At 44.4% G+C, this 15,969-nt stretch overlaps 1 protein-coding gene across 9 annotated transcripts in view; it reads left to right on the top strand.

Annotated features, from left to right (window-relative positions):
* Window positions 1-15,969, top strand: part of Mbnl2 (muscleblind like splicing regulator 2) — a 150,038-nt gene that overhangs the window by 97,352 nt on the left and 36,717 nt on the right. For all 9 annotated transcript variants that reach the window (XM_047552626.1, XM_047552628.1, XM_047552623.1 and 6 more), the window contains 3 exons: window positions 987-1,151; window positions 8,302-8,502; window positions 11,491-11,754. In XM_047552626.1, the coding sequence (XP_047408582.1) occupies window positions 987-1,151; window positions 8,302-8,502; window positions 11,491-11,754 (630 nt within the window). The remainder of the gene's footprint in view (window positions 1-986; window positions 1,152-8,301; window positions 8,503-11,490; window positions 11,755-15,969) is intronic.

Genomic DNA, 15,969 nt, shown 5'->3' with positions numbered 1-15,969 from the left:
TCTCTTTTCCTGGTTGCAAATAGGATAAATCTTTAGGGAAAGGTAATCCCCAAAGTGGTTAACACAGTTTGCTATTCTTTCTCTAGAAATGGTATAATTCTCACATCAACATGATTCTCACAATTGGTAGTTTTGAAAACTTGGAAATTAAGTATAAACACCTCCATATGTAATTACTCTTCAAGAGTGGTTCTTTGCACACCTAATTTTTTTTTTTTTTTTTCTGTTTGCCAGCTTCAGTCCAAACATTACTGGAACCGTAAACACACCTTGCTAGGTCACATAATGACATTAAGTTGGATATTCCTGCCATGGGGGGCGGGTATGAAGTGGAGGAGTGAGTAATCGGTTGCAGGTGATCTTCTGATCTAACTCCTGAAATCTTCACATATGTCCATTACTAAAAAATGTGGTTCCCGTGCTTCTGTGACTTCTGTGACAGCAAGCTGAAATCAGGAATATCTTCATTTAATCTGGAACACACACCTAAAATTTCACTCCTATCCTCAGTGCACGAATCCATCACATACTTTTTCATATTTTGATTTCACTCTATCCTGCACAAACCAGTATTCAGCAAGACTAAAGGCTCCTTTTACAGATCATGGTAAATATGCCCTTCCGTGCCTTCCATCCTGCCTGGAGGGTCTTTCTCTACTCTCAGCAGTCCCATTTCTCTGGAATCTATTGTTAGGAATTAGGATAAAGAGACAGAAAGACAGAAGAAAGGTGAGAAGGAAGAAAGGAGAGAAGAAGGATGGAGGGAGGAAGGGATGGAGGGAGGGGGAGAACAGATGAAGCTTCTCTGCTCAACAGTTCAAGCAACCTTGATAATCACGTAATCCCTACACACACACACACACACACACACACACACACACACACACGTGTGATCCCTGCCTTCGTAGATCGGGAGGGATGGTGAAATGGTCAGCGGAGCTGTAGGCTGCTTACACCAGTCCTAACCCAACGCGTCCGTTTTACAGGGCCGCTGTTCAAGAGAGAACTGCAAATATCTTCACCCTCCGACACACTTAAAAACTCAACTAGAAATTAACGGGAGGAACAATTTGATCCAGCAGAAAACTGCAGCAGCGATGCTCGCCCAGCAGATGCAGTTTATGTTCCCAGGAACTCCGCTTCATCCAGTGGTGAGTGGCCTTGTCTGGGCTGGGGCTGACAAGGTGGAGGGGGCGTGCCACCGTGACCCCGGCCTCCCCCTGCTGTCACTTCCATTACAGTGACAGCAAATAGCTTTGAAGCACAGTGGAGGCTGAAAAGTAGTTGTTGTTGTTTAAATGGAAAAACGGGTAGAAACAGGGGCAACGACGGTTTCCACTCAGTGTCCGGGAAATGCGTGTCACTGGAACCCTTCCTCATTGCTAAACCCCATGTCTGACCTGCGTGGAGTGGAAGTCGTGGGCGCGTGGTGGAGAATCTGTGTGTTTAGAGGTCGTGGTGCCTAAGAGGCTTGTAGGAATGCGGCTGACAGTGAAGATCCCGTGGCCTCGCCTTAAGATGGAGAAAGTGGGAAGCAGAGAAGGCAAATGATTTCCCCAGCGCCATGCTCTGATGGATCGTGGCGCTCCGCCTTGAACGCAGACCTTAGCTGGGTGCTTTCTGCAGCGTGCTCCAGCTGGAGCCAGACAACAGCTCCCAAGACGGATGTCAGTGGCCACTCCGTGCCAGGGGACTGCCTGGTCGCTTGTCTCCTGTCTCTCCCAGATGGGCAAAGGGTGTGGCAGCTGGGACGAGGACCACAGAGTAAATGCCCAAGAGACTTAAGTACGTGATTATGTATCCTACAGTGTTTCCTCCCTGCTTTCTGTGTTTGAAAGTACTTCCTTAAATGTCTGGACAGTGTTTTAGGACTGAGGCCCTGGGGGACAGGGATACCTCCAACTTCAGTGGGCTTCATTTAATGATTTGTCAAAAACAAGCTAATTTTTTAAAAAAATGACAAAAAACAAAGCCCAAAATGAATGAAATTTGCTTTAAAAAAAAAAAAAGTACATGCATAAAAGCCTATTTCTAAAAATCAGTCTTTATTGTAGGAAAAGTCTCCAAATGAAAGCTGCTAATTAAAAGAGAGAGCTACCCTGGAGTTAAATTTTCTTATTGTTTTTGTGAGATGGACTAGGAAGAGGAGGAGCAGCCAAGAAGAGAGGAGAGACTCTGGGCAGGTGGTTAGCAGTTCTGCTTGTCTCCAGGTTTCTGCACGAAGTGGCCAGGAACCATCTCTACGCAGACTGCCAGGGGCAGGAGAATCAAGATTAAATGTCGGGTGAAGGGAACTCGAAGATTAAATGCCAGAGGAAGGGAAATCCAAGCCTTTTGCAGGTAGACAGATACATGAGAGCGTGAAGTAAGAGTCAGGCCCCAGAAAAAATGAGATTGGATGAGGGAAGCTGCCTGCGGAGAGGTCTCAATTAAGTGTATCCACAGGACGAGCAAGAGCTAGCCCCGATGTCCAGACTCAACAAAGAGAGTTCTGAACACACTTAATACCAAAAATAGATACTTAAGTGGTTCCATTTTAAACTACACACAATTATAATTTATGGTTCTCTTTATTGATGCACACATATAAATTATTTTATTAAATTAACTAAATGCCAAAATAATATAGTTATACATATTGAATAATGTCTATGGCAATAAATCTAGAACCAGCAAGGTCAACATAGTAACAGTACATTATATAATCTCACTTGAATTATGTACTTCCTATTTATTTAGAAAGAATAAGAACTAACTCTGTGACTCAGTGGCAGTATGAATAGGAAAATTCCATTCCTATCCTTAACTATTAGTCGAATTATTTTTGAAAGTTTTGTTTATATATGAGTCTCAAATATTAATCAGAAGCTAAATAATCAACCCTTCACAACCCTTTCTCTGTGGAAAAAAAAAAGAATATTCCATTTAAATATTTCAGTGGGAGGTTTGTCAATTACATGAACAAATCACTTCAGAGTCTCAGAAGTTCATTACTGTCCAGTTTAGCTGAATAATGAACCCCAGAGCACCTGGATCCTATACAGGTCACCTTGTATGGAAATAGAGTCTTCGTGGATGTGAGATGGTGAGATCCTCCGGATTAAATGCAATCACAACGTGCTTGTAAGAGAGAGGCCGAGGGAGAGCTGGCATGGACGGAAGAGGAGAAAGGCCACATGTCCACAGAGGCAGATGTCGATGTAGCCACAAGCCAAAGAATGCCAGTAGCCACCAGAAGATGGAAAATGAGGAACGATCCTCCCAGAACCTCAGGAGGGAGCATACTTCTTCCAGCACCTTGCTTGTGGCCCAGCAAATCTAATTCTGGACTTCTGGCCTGCAGAACTGAGGAAGGATAAACACGTGTTGTTTTAAGCCATCAAGTAGTTTGTCAACAGCTGCCACAAATGGATGATAGATGCGGAAACTGCCTTAGGCAAATAAATGGCTAAACACAGAGTACCAAGAACCATTTCCTTTTTAGGTCTCCTTCCAAGCTAAACTTCTTTAAGGCATTAAGGATATTCTTCTCCACTTGTCCTTCCATCCGCTCCTGAACTGGTTCCACCTGAGTCTCCCACTGGTCCTCCATATTACCAAACCCGCAGTCACTTCTACCTTCATGGTTGCTATAGTCTGAATGTGTCTGTCTACCCCGAATTCAGCTACCGAAGTCCTGGCCCCCAAGGAGAGGGTATTCGAAGTTAAGACCTTGGGGGTGATTAGGTTAGGAGAACGGTGTCCTCCGGAATGTGGCAGTGCCCTCAGAAGAGATGCTTGGGCCTTCTGAATGGAGGACACAGCCAGCAACTGCTGTCTATGAAGAGGAAGTGGGCGCTCAGTGCACTGGTCATGAATTTTGCAGCCTCCAGAACGGTGAGAAATCACTTTCTGTGAAAAGCCACGCTGTGTCTGGGCTCTTGTTGTGACAGCCTGGATTAGCTGAGACCTCCCCAGTGCCCCTCAGCACGAGCGATCCACCCTTTGTTGAACTCGCCTCCCTGACCCCCGTGCCCTGTGCCCACCAGCTTCTGTTGTTGGTGAAGATCCCCAGGCTGGCTCTTCCTTCCTGTCCACCCTGTCTTTCAGGGTTTCATTAACCCCCGGGTGCAAATCATTTACAGGCCGCGACGACCTCCCCCAGAGGAGGTTCCGCGCTGGCCCTCTCCTCTGAAGCCCGGGCTTACATATCCAGCTGCTCACTGGGCTCACCTTCCCACTTCTCACCAACCGACCTGTTCAAAAGCAGATTCTTTATCCCACCACATCCCCATTTCAGTCAATGGCACAAGCAAGCCGAAGTCCCACACTGAAACCCAGCGGCCGGGCATACAGTTCATGGGCGAGCCTGGCACGTTTGCCCTCGACTCCATCCTCTTCTCTACCTCCCAGCGCCCTCGTCGGAGCCACCTCATCAGCAGTTCCTTCCTCATCGGTCGCCTTCCATTCTTACTTTCTCCAGTATATCCTGCATACAGCATTCGGAGGAGTCTTTTAAAACCTGCACAGGATCCTGTCACCCCCTTACTGAGACCCTTCGGTGCTGTGCCACGTCACTGGGGACGAGGCCCAGCCATTTAACCTTGACTCTGACCTACAAGGTATTCTGTGTTCTGGACCCCCCACAAGCCCAGGGACCCCCGAACTACAGCTGTACTGTCCTGGGAGAGCAGAGCAGGGTGGGGGACAGGCAGAGACGCCGGGGACACAGACTGAAGAAGGGCGGGAGGAAACAGCACAGTGGGCATTTATTTCAGAAGCGATTTTCTTCAAGAAAGCTTTTTGCAGATCTTGTCCCCTGGCCTTTTCAGCTGTGGGCTAGTGCTGAGAGATGACGGGGACCAAATGGATCCTGTCTCCAACAGCCTGGCAACAGCACTTACGCAGAGACTGCAGGCTGATTCTCCTGGCTGGAGTGGGCGCTTCTGGGAACAGACTCTTAAAGGTGCCACCCTTCTCTTCCATCGGCTGCCCGCGGGGAACCCGGCTCAGACACCAGGATGCCGTGTCAGCGAAGACGCTATCTCAGGAGTTTCGTTTCACTCTGAGACCTAGGAGTCACTTTCTCAAGGCTGCGGGTTCCCACCGGGCTGCTGGGAGCCGCTCCAGCTGTGTGTTGGCTCAGGTTGGCTGTGGGGCACACATGCCTTTCTATTGCTCCCAAGACATGCAGACCTCCTGTAGATGGTCCCCACTTCCAATTTTTTAAGGAAATGATGGCAAAAATGTAGGAAGCACAAAAGAGTGGACATAGCCTGAGACCGGGAGCCCAGATGCTTTGAAATCCTTGTCTCTCAGAGGCACTGACCTTGGGTTATCCTGAAGCGTCTAACCTGCTCTCACTTGGAGACTGCGCATGCCTGCACCCACACTTGCTTCCTGTGGATGTTGAGAGATTAAAGAAGACAACATGCGTAGGAATGCTTTGAGAAGGCCAGAACCTTCCACCGATGTAAAGTATTACCACCCATCATAAGGAGAATGCAGAATGCACATCTCAGCAAATGACTGCTGCTGTGATTTTTAACTGATCAACACCAATGAAAAACTCTATAAAAAAAGAAAAATACCTAAATGAATCTATCCCTGCAAAGCTGTGGACTTCTACCGTTCAATTTCACATGACAGGAAATATTTATTTCCCAGCTCATATTTCAAAAAAGAAAAGAAGATATTTGCTACAGTTTAATTCAATTTTACACTTCTATTTAGCATATTGCTATGCTCATTACATTTCTGTTTTAAAAGCATTGAATAATTTGAGACAAAAAAATGTTATTAGTACTGACATTTACATTACTACAATGGCTAATTTATTAAATTTGGACCATGAGAAGTTGGCGAGAAATAGCACCTTGTTCAACTAAGTAGCTTTTCTTCCCACTGCAAGTGAGAAAACTAAAGCCCAGAGAGGTTAATTTCCATCCCAGGGGAGGAAAAATAAGTAACAGAGTTCTGGATTTGAATGTAAACCTCTCAGTGTCTAAAGTCTGCATTTTTACTTTTAAATAACATATTTCCCTGTGTATTACATTCTCGTTGTCATCAATAAAACATACCAGGACATTCATTTTGGATCATAAAATCAAATGAACAAGAGACATATTTTTGAAGGCAGGATTTGGCTAACTGGAAGAGATCTGTTGACATCAAAAAAGTTTTTGGGGAAGAGTTTTGAGGTCCTCACATTCTATTGGTGGTCAAGGCACAGCCTGTATTTACGCCACCCCTCTGATCTGTGGGAAGAGATGGCTGAGAATTTGCCTCCACAGAAAATCAAGATGGAGATGTGGAGGAGGGCTATCTACTCTAAATGTTTACTTTGATAATTAATCTCTGAGTTAAAGTACTCTTTTAGTACAAGTTTTAATACCTGTTTAACTCTTCATTTTTGACAATGGTCCCAAAATTTCTCCACACACGGAGCCTTGTAGGAAAAAATATTAATATGAATTTTAAGGTCTCTGCCTAGACCTATTGCATCAGAGTTTATCTCTATTTTAAAAATTCCTTCCAGGCATTTCTGATACAACTGATACACTGAATCACAGATGTGTTTTGATTTATGACCTTTCGGAATTGATTTTTTAAATATCCTAACATTACATAGTCCTTACACTATTAAATCACTTGGCTGTTTTCCAACAGTGCTAAATTATAAAAGCTACAGTTGCTGACAAACCACAACTTGTTATAATTATGACTCAAATGGGTAACATACATATATAAAATTTTGTAGAAAGTCAAGGGGGAAAAAATTCCTGACTGCTGTCTATTTCCCATGTTGAGACCTCACGTTGTCACTTTCTCTCAAAACGAATTTTATGTCTGAGCCATAAAGATCTAAGAGCTCCTCCAGGGAGGACTGAGCTTCCAGCATCTAAGACCGTGAGAAGCACCTCTCAGCCCCAGCCGCTGAGCAAAGGCTTTTCAACCTCTCTGGGAATCCCTACACAACTATCAATAATTCACTCTTTTCTAACATGACCATTTATATGAGAGATTTTTTTTTTCGGTTACTGTAAAGAATAATGTGTTTACTAAACAAAGATTGTTATTTTCCCCATGTTAAACAACTCATTCAGACTCACAAGTAGACAACAAGGTCACACGTGATGTATGAACAGAGAAGGGAAACGACACACAATGGCATAATTGAGCGTTTGAAAATTGTATTAGCACATGATTGCAATGTCCGAAAACTTATTCTAAAAACAAACAGGTTAAAAATCATCCACAAATAAAATCCAACCAACCAAACAAACAGAAAGAGCCATTCAGGTCCAATTCAGTGTAAAAATCATTCTAAGAAAAATCTTTGGAATCTTTAATTTTTAATGGTGACTCTTTAAAGGTGAATCAAGGTTTGGTTGTTCTCACAGGTACAAAGTCTCTTTTCTGAAAGGCAGAATTATATGTAAATAATAGGTGGAGCTTTTAAAAATAATCATCCCATGGGCCCTCTAGCATATGTCTTCTTATGAGAGTTTAGGAGCCTCTAGACTTACCACAGGAATACACTGACACAGAACACATTTAGTAAGGTATGGGATGCTTTTGTCACTACTGTCTTGATTTTGTGACCTGGGAAACCAAACCAAGCCTTAATGGTCCATTGAGAAATTGATCGGTTGAAAATTTTCAAACTCTCTGATCCAGCCTTTCATGAAGGGAAGGTTAGATGGAGATGTCTTGAGGTAGAGCAAAACATAGTAGTTCTACCTGAACACTGCATATGAGTTTTGGGAATATACATGTAGAGATGGAATGTGGAAATATACTGGCAAGTCTGAGCACAATAAAATCCCAAGTAAACTCCACTTTTTGAAACTGTATACATTTGGTCAACTTGAAAATCAAGGTATAATCTTGGATTTTCTTTATTCCTCTCGGTTTGAGACATGTGGGAGAAATCAAAGACAGTTTGTATTCCATAAGTTTTACTGCTTGAGTATTATAACATTCGATAGTTTGAAACAATGAATGCATAGAGTGGGAATTGTTATTTCCTTTAGTTGAGAACACTTTCATAAGAACAAAGGTCTAATCTGTTTCTTGTAACTGGGTTTCTATAATGTTCTCCCATATTTTTTGTATGGATTTGGGAAGAGAGGCTATATATGGTTTTCATTTTTATTAAGCCTCACAAAAAAGGGATATTTAATGAGTGTTTACAGTTCAGCATCAAATTATGCACCTAACAAAAAATACCGTATACGATGACTAAATTTTGCTTAAATGACACTTGCTGGTGATTTTTTGAAGTTTGACTCTTTTTCCTGTGTTGTCTTCCTTTAACAGCCCACTTTTCCGGTAGGTCCCGCCATAGGGACAAATACGGCTATTAGCTTTGCTCCTTACTTAGCACCTGTAACCCCTGGAGTTGGGTTAGTCCCAACGGAAATTCTACCCACCACACCCGTTATTGTTCCCGGAAGTCCACCTGTCACTGTCCCGGGATCAACTGCAACTCAGAAACTTCTCAGGACTGACAAACTGGAGGTACTTCAATTATGTTTGTTTTGAGATGCATTTGTGGTAGAAAGTGCACTTCTATGTAGGCGAATGCTTGTGAGATCATTCTGTAAAAATGTTCTGCAAAAATACCATGCACACGCATACACGCATTCATCCCAAACCCACGCACTCAACATTGTATGGTTCAAAATGAATGCCAAGTATAAAGAAAATTAGTCTATGGGCAATGAATAACTTCAATACAAGCAAAAACCAGCTGTGTGGAATATGTGCATCAGGGCAAAATATTTATCAAACAATAAAATATTAAATCAATCACCATGCAAGCTGTAGACGTGGCTTCAAGTTCTGATGACCTCTTACTCTTGCCCAGCACAAACTCTTACTGGATCCTGGAACATTCTGGAGATGGTCAGAAGCCCAGCAACCAGGACAGTGGGGGACAATCAGGGACAAGGGTTGGAGTAAGTGGGACCACAACTATTAACCAATTGTTGTGAACATATTTCAAGTTATAAAGAACCAAGTACAACTAACTGCTCTAGTATGTTCCAGAATTTTATCTCCGATGACTTCACTGGTTCACAGGGGGAATTGGAAGCTAGATAAACTTAGTTTTGAGGTTTTTTTTTTTTTTAAACTTAAAGTGTTCTATAAATTCCAAGAAAAGTCTATATTTTTATAAAACATAAATCTTCAAGTTGTGAATCAAACTGACCCTCCTGCACTTTGTTAAGTAAACCTCTTTAATCAGAGCTAGATAATTCACCTATTAACCTTACCACAATGTCCCTATGATATTCAAAAGAACACTTTATCAGGGTGTGTAAAGATCCTGGCAAATTTTTCAAAGACCTCCTTTAAGCCCATTATTGATTAAGGTTGTTGGGTGAGCTATGTATACGTAGAATGTTGGATCATTAGAGAATATTCTTCCAGTGCGTGCTCATTTAAATATTAACTCAATGAAACCTGAGGGCAACAGAGTGTTTGCTTCCTAATAACCTGTAGATGATTTAGAATTCAGAATGTTAAACTGCAAATATTTTTAAAGATGTATGTTTTTTCACCCAGCTTCAATCTGGAGTATATGGATCTCTAGATGAAGAGAATATAAACTCTAATTGCTCCTGTTTTGAAAAGATCCATCCTATCTCTGTGAATATTGAATAGACCTGTTAGGGGACTGGAAAAGTGTCTGAGGCTCCACCTGCTGGGCCCACAGAGCTTTAGTGTTCAGTGCATGCCTGTTCCAGAAAACAAATTAAATCAGCGGAGTTGGGAACAAATAGTCCCTCCCAGCAGAGCCGGTAGACAATGCTATGTAAAAATGATTCACAGTGACTCCAGCAGAGCCGTGTTCGGTTCATTTCAAACCAGGAATGAAGTCAGCAGCACACACAGACCCTGGGCAAATGCCCGGTCTACACCTATGATGTCACAGACAGGAATCGTTCCATTTGTAGAGAAAGGCTTACTCAGAATCTCCACTAATAGCTTAGTAATCTGTACTTTGTACATTTTTTTGAACTGAAAATGGAACGTTAATACCCAGAGTAGGAGGAGACAGTTAATGACTTTGTGACTTATCCTGTTTACTCTTCAATCTCACCTGAAACACTATTTCCCAAGTATGTTTGACTTTCACAAGACTTGAGTTCCTGTCAGTGACCCTTCATGGGTAACCAAGTGTGAACCACACGTGTTAACTATGGAACTGGACCCCAAGGAGAAATAACTTATAATCCTACTAACTCTTCCCTGATAATGTTTATAGGCAGGGAAGAATGACATAATTAATATGCATATGCTATTCATCTCACTTCATGTTGTCTATATTCAGAGCATAATTAAGAATGCTGTTTCATGATAGTAGAATGAATTGGACATTTTTACCCTAGGTGCATATATGATTACATGACCTGTGTAACTCTACATCACCCTCGCCCAGAAGAATGAGAAGTTATACTCCATTTATGTATGATGTTTCAGAGTGCATTCTACTGTCATGTATAACTAATAAGAACAAATTTTAAAAATTTAAAGAAACTTAAAAAAAATAAAAAGAATGCTATTCCAGAAAACGAAAGACATCAACTAAGATCAGGTCCACTTGCCTGTTTCTTAAAAAGTGTTACATGTATCACTTTAGTAAGACCCACCAGGAGGTGCATTAAATATAAGAAGGGGGAAGAAAAAGAACATTTCAAGTTCTGAAGAAATCTCTATGTAGTAAAATCTTGATCTACCAAATTCTCAGGATGGTCACCTGAGATTTCAGGAGAATTAGGGGTTAAAAATTTTTTTAAAAATCCAAAACTTGTAACCCTATTCTACTTTTCTCCATTTATGTCTTACCCTTTATCTCTGAGCATAGTTTTCTCTGTTTTAAAAAGAAATCTTTGGGGTTGTTGAAAACAGTATAGTCACCTTAAGATGAACGTTTTGGTGTCCTGGATATTGTAGTTCCTGATATTGATGATCCTGGGCATAAGTTCTCTCTGTAGAGCGGTGGAGAAGGTGTGGGAGGCAGACAGGCAGATTCCCTGGTCCTACTCCCATCCAGAGAGAGGAGGCACAAGAACCTCATTTCCCTATAACTTTTGGAGTTGGACCCCAATGGTAGCTTGACCCACACTGACATTCTCTCTCCATGCAATCAATCAATCGATCAATCAATGAAATGAAATTCTGTAGCAACTCCAGAGTGGTTTTCAGGTAGGAAATTGGGGGCAGGGGTGGGTGGGTGGCCTAGTGGCTTGCCAACCAGGCACAATGGAGGCTTTGTTGGTTTTTCTTTGTTCTTTAGCTGAGCGGCAAGTTTCGGATTATTTTCTCAGTTTCAGTAATCACCCTAGAGGAAAGGGCAACCCAAAGCTCAGATCATTGTCCGAGATTCTGGTCACCAGGGTTCTGGATAAGGAACCCCTAGGCCCGGGGCACAGAAGCCACCCTGACCGGCGCGGGGAAGGCTCTCTGCCGCATCGCCGCTCTCCTTCCTCCTTGTCCCAGGTATGCAGGGAGTTCCAGCGCGGAAACTGCGCCCGGGGCGAGACCGACTGCCGCTTCGCACACCCGGCAGACAGCACCATGATCGACACAAACGACAACACCGTAACCGTTTGTATGGATTACATAAAGGGGCGTTGCATGAGGGAGAAATGCAAATATTTTCACCCTCCTGCACACTTGCAGGCCAAAATCAAAGCTGCGCAGCACCAAGCCAACCAAGCTGCGGTGGCCGCCCAGGCAGCCGCGGCCGCGGCCACAGTCATGGTAAGTGCGGCGCCCGCGCGCCCGCCCCGCCCCGCGCCCTCCCGGCCGGCGGCGGGGCTTCCAGGGCGGGGACCCCGGTGCCCGGACAGCTGGGACTGTGGAAGGCTGCTATTCCTGCCGCTCCGCTGCCTAAGTTCGTGGTCGTCCCCCCTTTCTGTTTGGTTTTGTTTTGTCCCCCTCCTTCCCTTCTTCGGCACAATAAATAAATCCCTAAGGTTCGGGGAGCCACTTCCAGTTCTGCTTGAGCCTGCGACTGGGGTCTCCTGAAGAGAGGGGCTCGGGGGCCCGGGTAATGACCAAGGTGGGCGCAGAGCTTCAGAGCGTGGGGGAGAAAGATGGCCCGCTGCAGCCCAGCAGTGGAAAGCCACCGAGGAGGGGAGCTGTGGCTGGACCGGATGCCTAGCAACAAGTGACCCGGTCAGGGACCCGCTTTTTCCTCTTCCTATTTCCCCCTCTTCTTTCGCTTTCACCACAGCAGAGCCTGCCACCCCTCCCCCTTCCCCTGAAATCGTATGCAGAGCAGCGACTCATGAACCAGGTGAAAACAGAAGTGTGCTGGACGGTGCTAACACCGGGGCCTGTAACCCAGGCTTGCCTCCTGATGCTCCTCACTGTCCCCGAGAGACCAGCAGCAACATTGTCATCATCACCTGGGAGCCTGTTGCAGCTCTAGAATCTCAAGGAGCCCCACCCTCCCCTAGCAACCGGAGCATCATCATGATGCTCTTGAGCCTCCAGAATCTTGGGCCTCATCCTAGATCTTTGGCACCAAGATCTGAATTTTAAAACCTTTTCAGTATTTTGTATGCACGTTCACATTAGAGAAACGCAGGCCTAGAACACTGCTTCTCAAACTTGCCTACGGTCTGGGAGTAACTGAGGGCTTTTGAAAGGGTCTGACATTGACCCCTTCCTCCAAAGATTCTTGTTTGACTGATGTGACCTGGGCAGTGGCCTATCTCTAAAGCTTCCAGGTAATATTCCAGTGCACATCCAAGTTTGAGAACCACCGCACTGGGTTACAGACATTTTTAATTGACTTGTTTTAAAGTGAGAGGTCAGACTTATAAAAGTCTATTTTACTCTCTTATAGCCACTGTGCATTCACTCATTCAAAAACATTTACTGGGAGCTGCGAAGCATCAGGCACTTTCTGGGTAGAATAAATAAATGAAGCAGGTTCAATGACATTGTAGAAATGCGTGATGGGTTAGAGGGGCGTGAAGGTGCCAGTGGTCAGTACTCTCTTGGAAAAGTTGGAGATGAAAGGTATCATTTAAAAACACGTTATCCAGCTACTGACTATGGCCTCATGCTCCGACGACTGGCCAAAACAGAAGAGTAGCTGTCACACAAACAAGTCCATCACCATGCAATGTTCTTCTCACAAACTTCATGAAGGCTTGGGCCTGTGTTAAGTAGAGAGAAAGACACAGAGCCCGCCCTGATGACATCGCCACTTGGTGTGGACTGTGTGTTAGCTAGATCTTTCCAATCTGAGCTTATCTCCACACATCTTGAGAAGTGAGTCCTTCCTCTCTCTCTCTCTCTCTCTCTCTCTCTCTCTCTCTCTCTCTTTCCTGCGAGATCTCGTCCCTCCCTGGGGGCTTCTTTCCTCTTGTTCTTCTCTCTCTTATGTCATTGGACATTACGATGATTTTTTTAAGTCCCTGTATACATGTGGATGTGTGCGTCCATACAAAAGGGTCAGTAAAAAATAGAGAAATTTTCACTTTTTGAGTTCTAGTAAAAGAGAACCAGAAGGAGGGATGGGAAAATGTTGATGAAGAAGGACTTCCTTTTGAGGGCAGATGAGCCCTTTACACTTCCGTCCGGGACGGAATCCATCTTCCCACCCATTTAATGAAGGTCTCATATTATGAGAAGTTTTTGTTGTTTCATTGTAATCATTTTTCAAGCCAGCCCTCAACTTATCCTAGCTGCTGTGTTGATTGCTGGGCACTAAGAACATGTTTTTCCATAGAATTCATCTTATAAATCATAACCAGATACTCAGGATATCTCCAGGACTGGTCAGGACTCTGGCAGCAAGAGACACACACTCACCTGAAGTACTGTGTGGTGTAGGATCTTTCCAAAGAGGAAGAGGGAAAACAAGACCCAGGGAAGCCAGGTGCAGTAACTTTAAAGCCTGTCTCCCTCTTCTTTCCCTTCCTTGCCTGTCCAGTCTGTCAGCTCTGTTCTGTAGGACCAGCTTCTCCTATGACACAGACCATGACTCTGAGCTTCTAGAGGGAGGGACACATTCTTATATCTCTTAATAAAAGAGAAAACAATACCTATGAGTACTGTTACAGAATCTATAAATAGAGCTATTATTTCCTATCTCTAAGGAAAAATCAGTCAAATGTCATTTTGGTGACTGTTCCTTTAGCCAGAGGGATAGGAGCCACTACAGGCTTAGCCCGGATCACAGCAGCTATTTCTTACTACGGAGGTATCAGATGAGGTTCTGGGAAATGAAAATACTGCTCCCTAGAACTCAAGTACCTGTTATGACAAAATCATGGTACTCATAGTGACCTTAGGGCTGAGCCCTGATTTTATCTGAGGCCTGATTTTTTTCTCCCTGTTTATTGGAAGCACCAGTTCTCATGTCCACAATCAACATATGCTTCAATGACTGAAGGGGCACTGCACCTCTTACAGACAGCTGGTGACCCAGGCTGAGGGGCTAGGCGCAGGAACGTCCATGTACACTCACGGGCTGTCCCTCAGCAGGGCTGTCTGAAGCCACAGCTGTGCTCTCTCTCAGGCCCCGCTGCCCATTCCACGGCACACTGGTCTCGAGTCGCACAGGTGGCCGCTGAGGATGCTGGCGGAGGGAGTCAGTTGCCATAGTTTCTCCGATTGTTCCACTGTGCCCAAATTTGGAGTTCTGAGAAGCCACAGGATCCCGCAGCATCTTCAGAGGCAACCCAAAGGAATGTCGTTTCAGAACAAAAGCCAGCATCTTTCTGACGATGACATGAAAATTAATCTGTCATGTCTTTTTAGTTGAAGTGAGATGCTTATTCGAAACCAGCTGAGGTGCAGCTGGATAAAGTTAGTCTTCTCACCCTCATAGCGAGAGTCCTTGGTAGACTAAAGAAAAACTATTATTTGATTTCCTCTTTCAAAGGACGAATGGGATGGTGATTGCCATTAGTAGATGTCAATGTCCCATTCCTCTGGCTTCCCCATCCGAACCCACTGCACTTCCCTAACATTGTTTTTGTTGTCTGTGGATTTCCCCTTATTTAATTAATGAGACCCTTTAAAAAAAAAAAAAAACATTTGAGACATATATTTCCTTTCCAAGTCTTCTTCTTTTACCCTACCTCTTAAAAACTGAGCTTCGCCTTCACCGAAACCTTTAAAATGTGAGAATAAACCAGAGCTTCTCTCTGGTAGCTTCAACACAAAGCGTGTTTGATGTTCGTGTTAGCAGTCTTTGTTCACACACACCAAAGTGGGGCCTCACCAGGAGAAAACTAGTTTGTAAAAGGAAACGGGACAAGCTGCCACCGGCTAGATAAGTTTCAGTGGTTCAAGAAAACACGCGCAGGGACACGGAAGTCCACATCCTTTCATCCCACACTGACGCGGCAGCTCTGATCATTTTTGTCAGGGGTTTCCTGACCCCTGAGATGTGGTCTTTGCCTGTCACATCTGGCCCTCGGTTTGCTCGCCTTGACCTGCAGTAGGGCTGCTCATCAACCCAGAAATAGAAAATAGAAATAGTAGAGGCTGCACTCAGGCCTCCTCCTGACTCATCCGGACAAGAGCACTAGCTGGAGGGACCCAGGGTGAGCGGAGGATCCCAAGTGCTGAGGAGGCCAGCAAGAGTGGACGCCAAGGGCCTGGCACATGATTGGGGCTCAGTTAGGTAGAACCTCTTCTGCAGGGGAACCTAAGCAGGTTCCCAGCGCCCACTGGGTTCCTTGATCTCTAAGGCTGGGTCTGAGCCTGAAGATCCAGCAGTGTGGGCTAACAAGCCAGCAGTCAGCAGCACCAACTAAAACAGGGGAGTTTAAAAATATCAAAATAGGCCACATCGTCGCATAACTATTCATCCGCTTGGAGTTCTAAAACACCCTCTCCATACAGCTTCACAGTGTGGGGCCTGTGAGATCTTAATATGTGTGCCTTAGCATTAGCTTGGAAAGAAGACGGTTGCATCTGACACAGAAAACAACACCGTGACGTGGAGTA

This window comes from Sciurus carolinensis, chromosome 5 (genome assembly GCF_902686445.1).
Source record: "Sciurus carolinensis chromosome 5, mSciCar1.2, whole genome shotgun sequence".
In the NCBI taxonomy this organism is placed as follows: Eukaryota; Metazoa; Chordata; class Mammalia; order Rodentia; family Sciuridae; genus Sciurus; species Sciurus carolinensis.
This window is presented reverse-complemented; position numbering and strand designations above follow the sequence as displayed.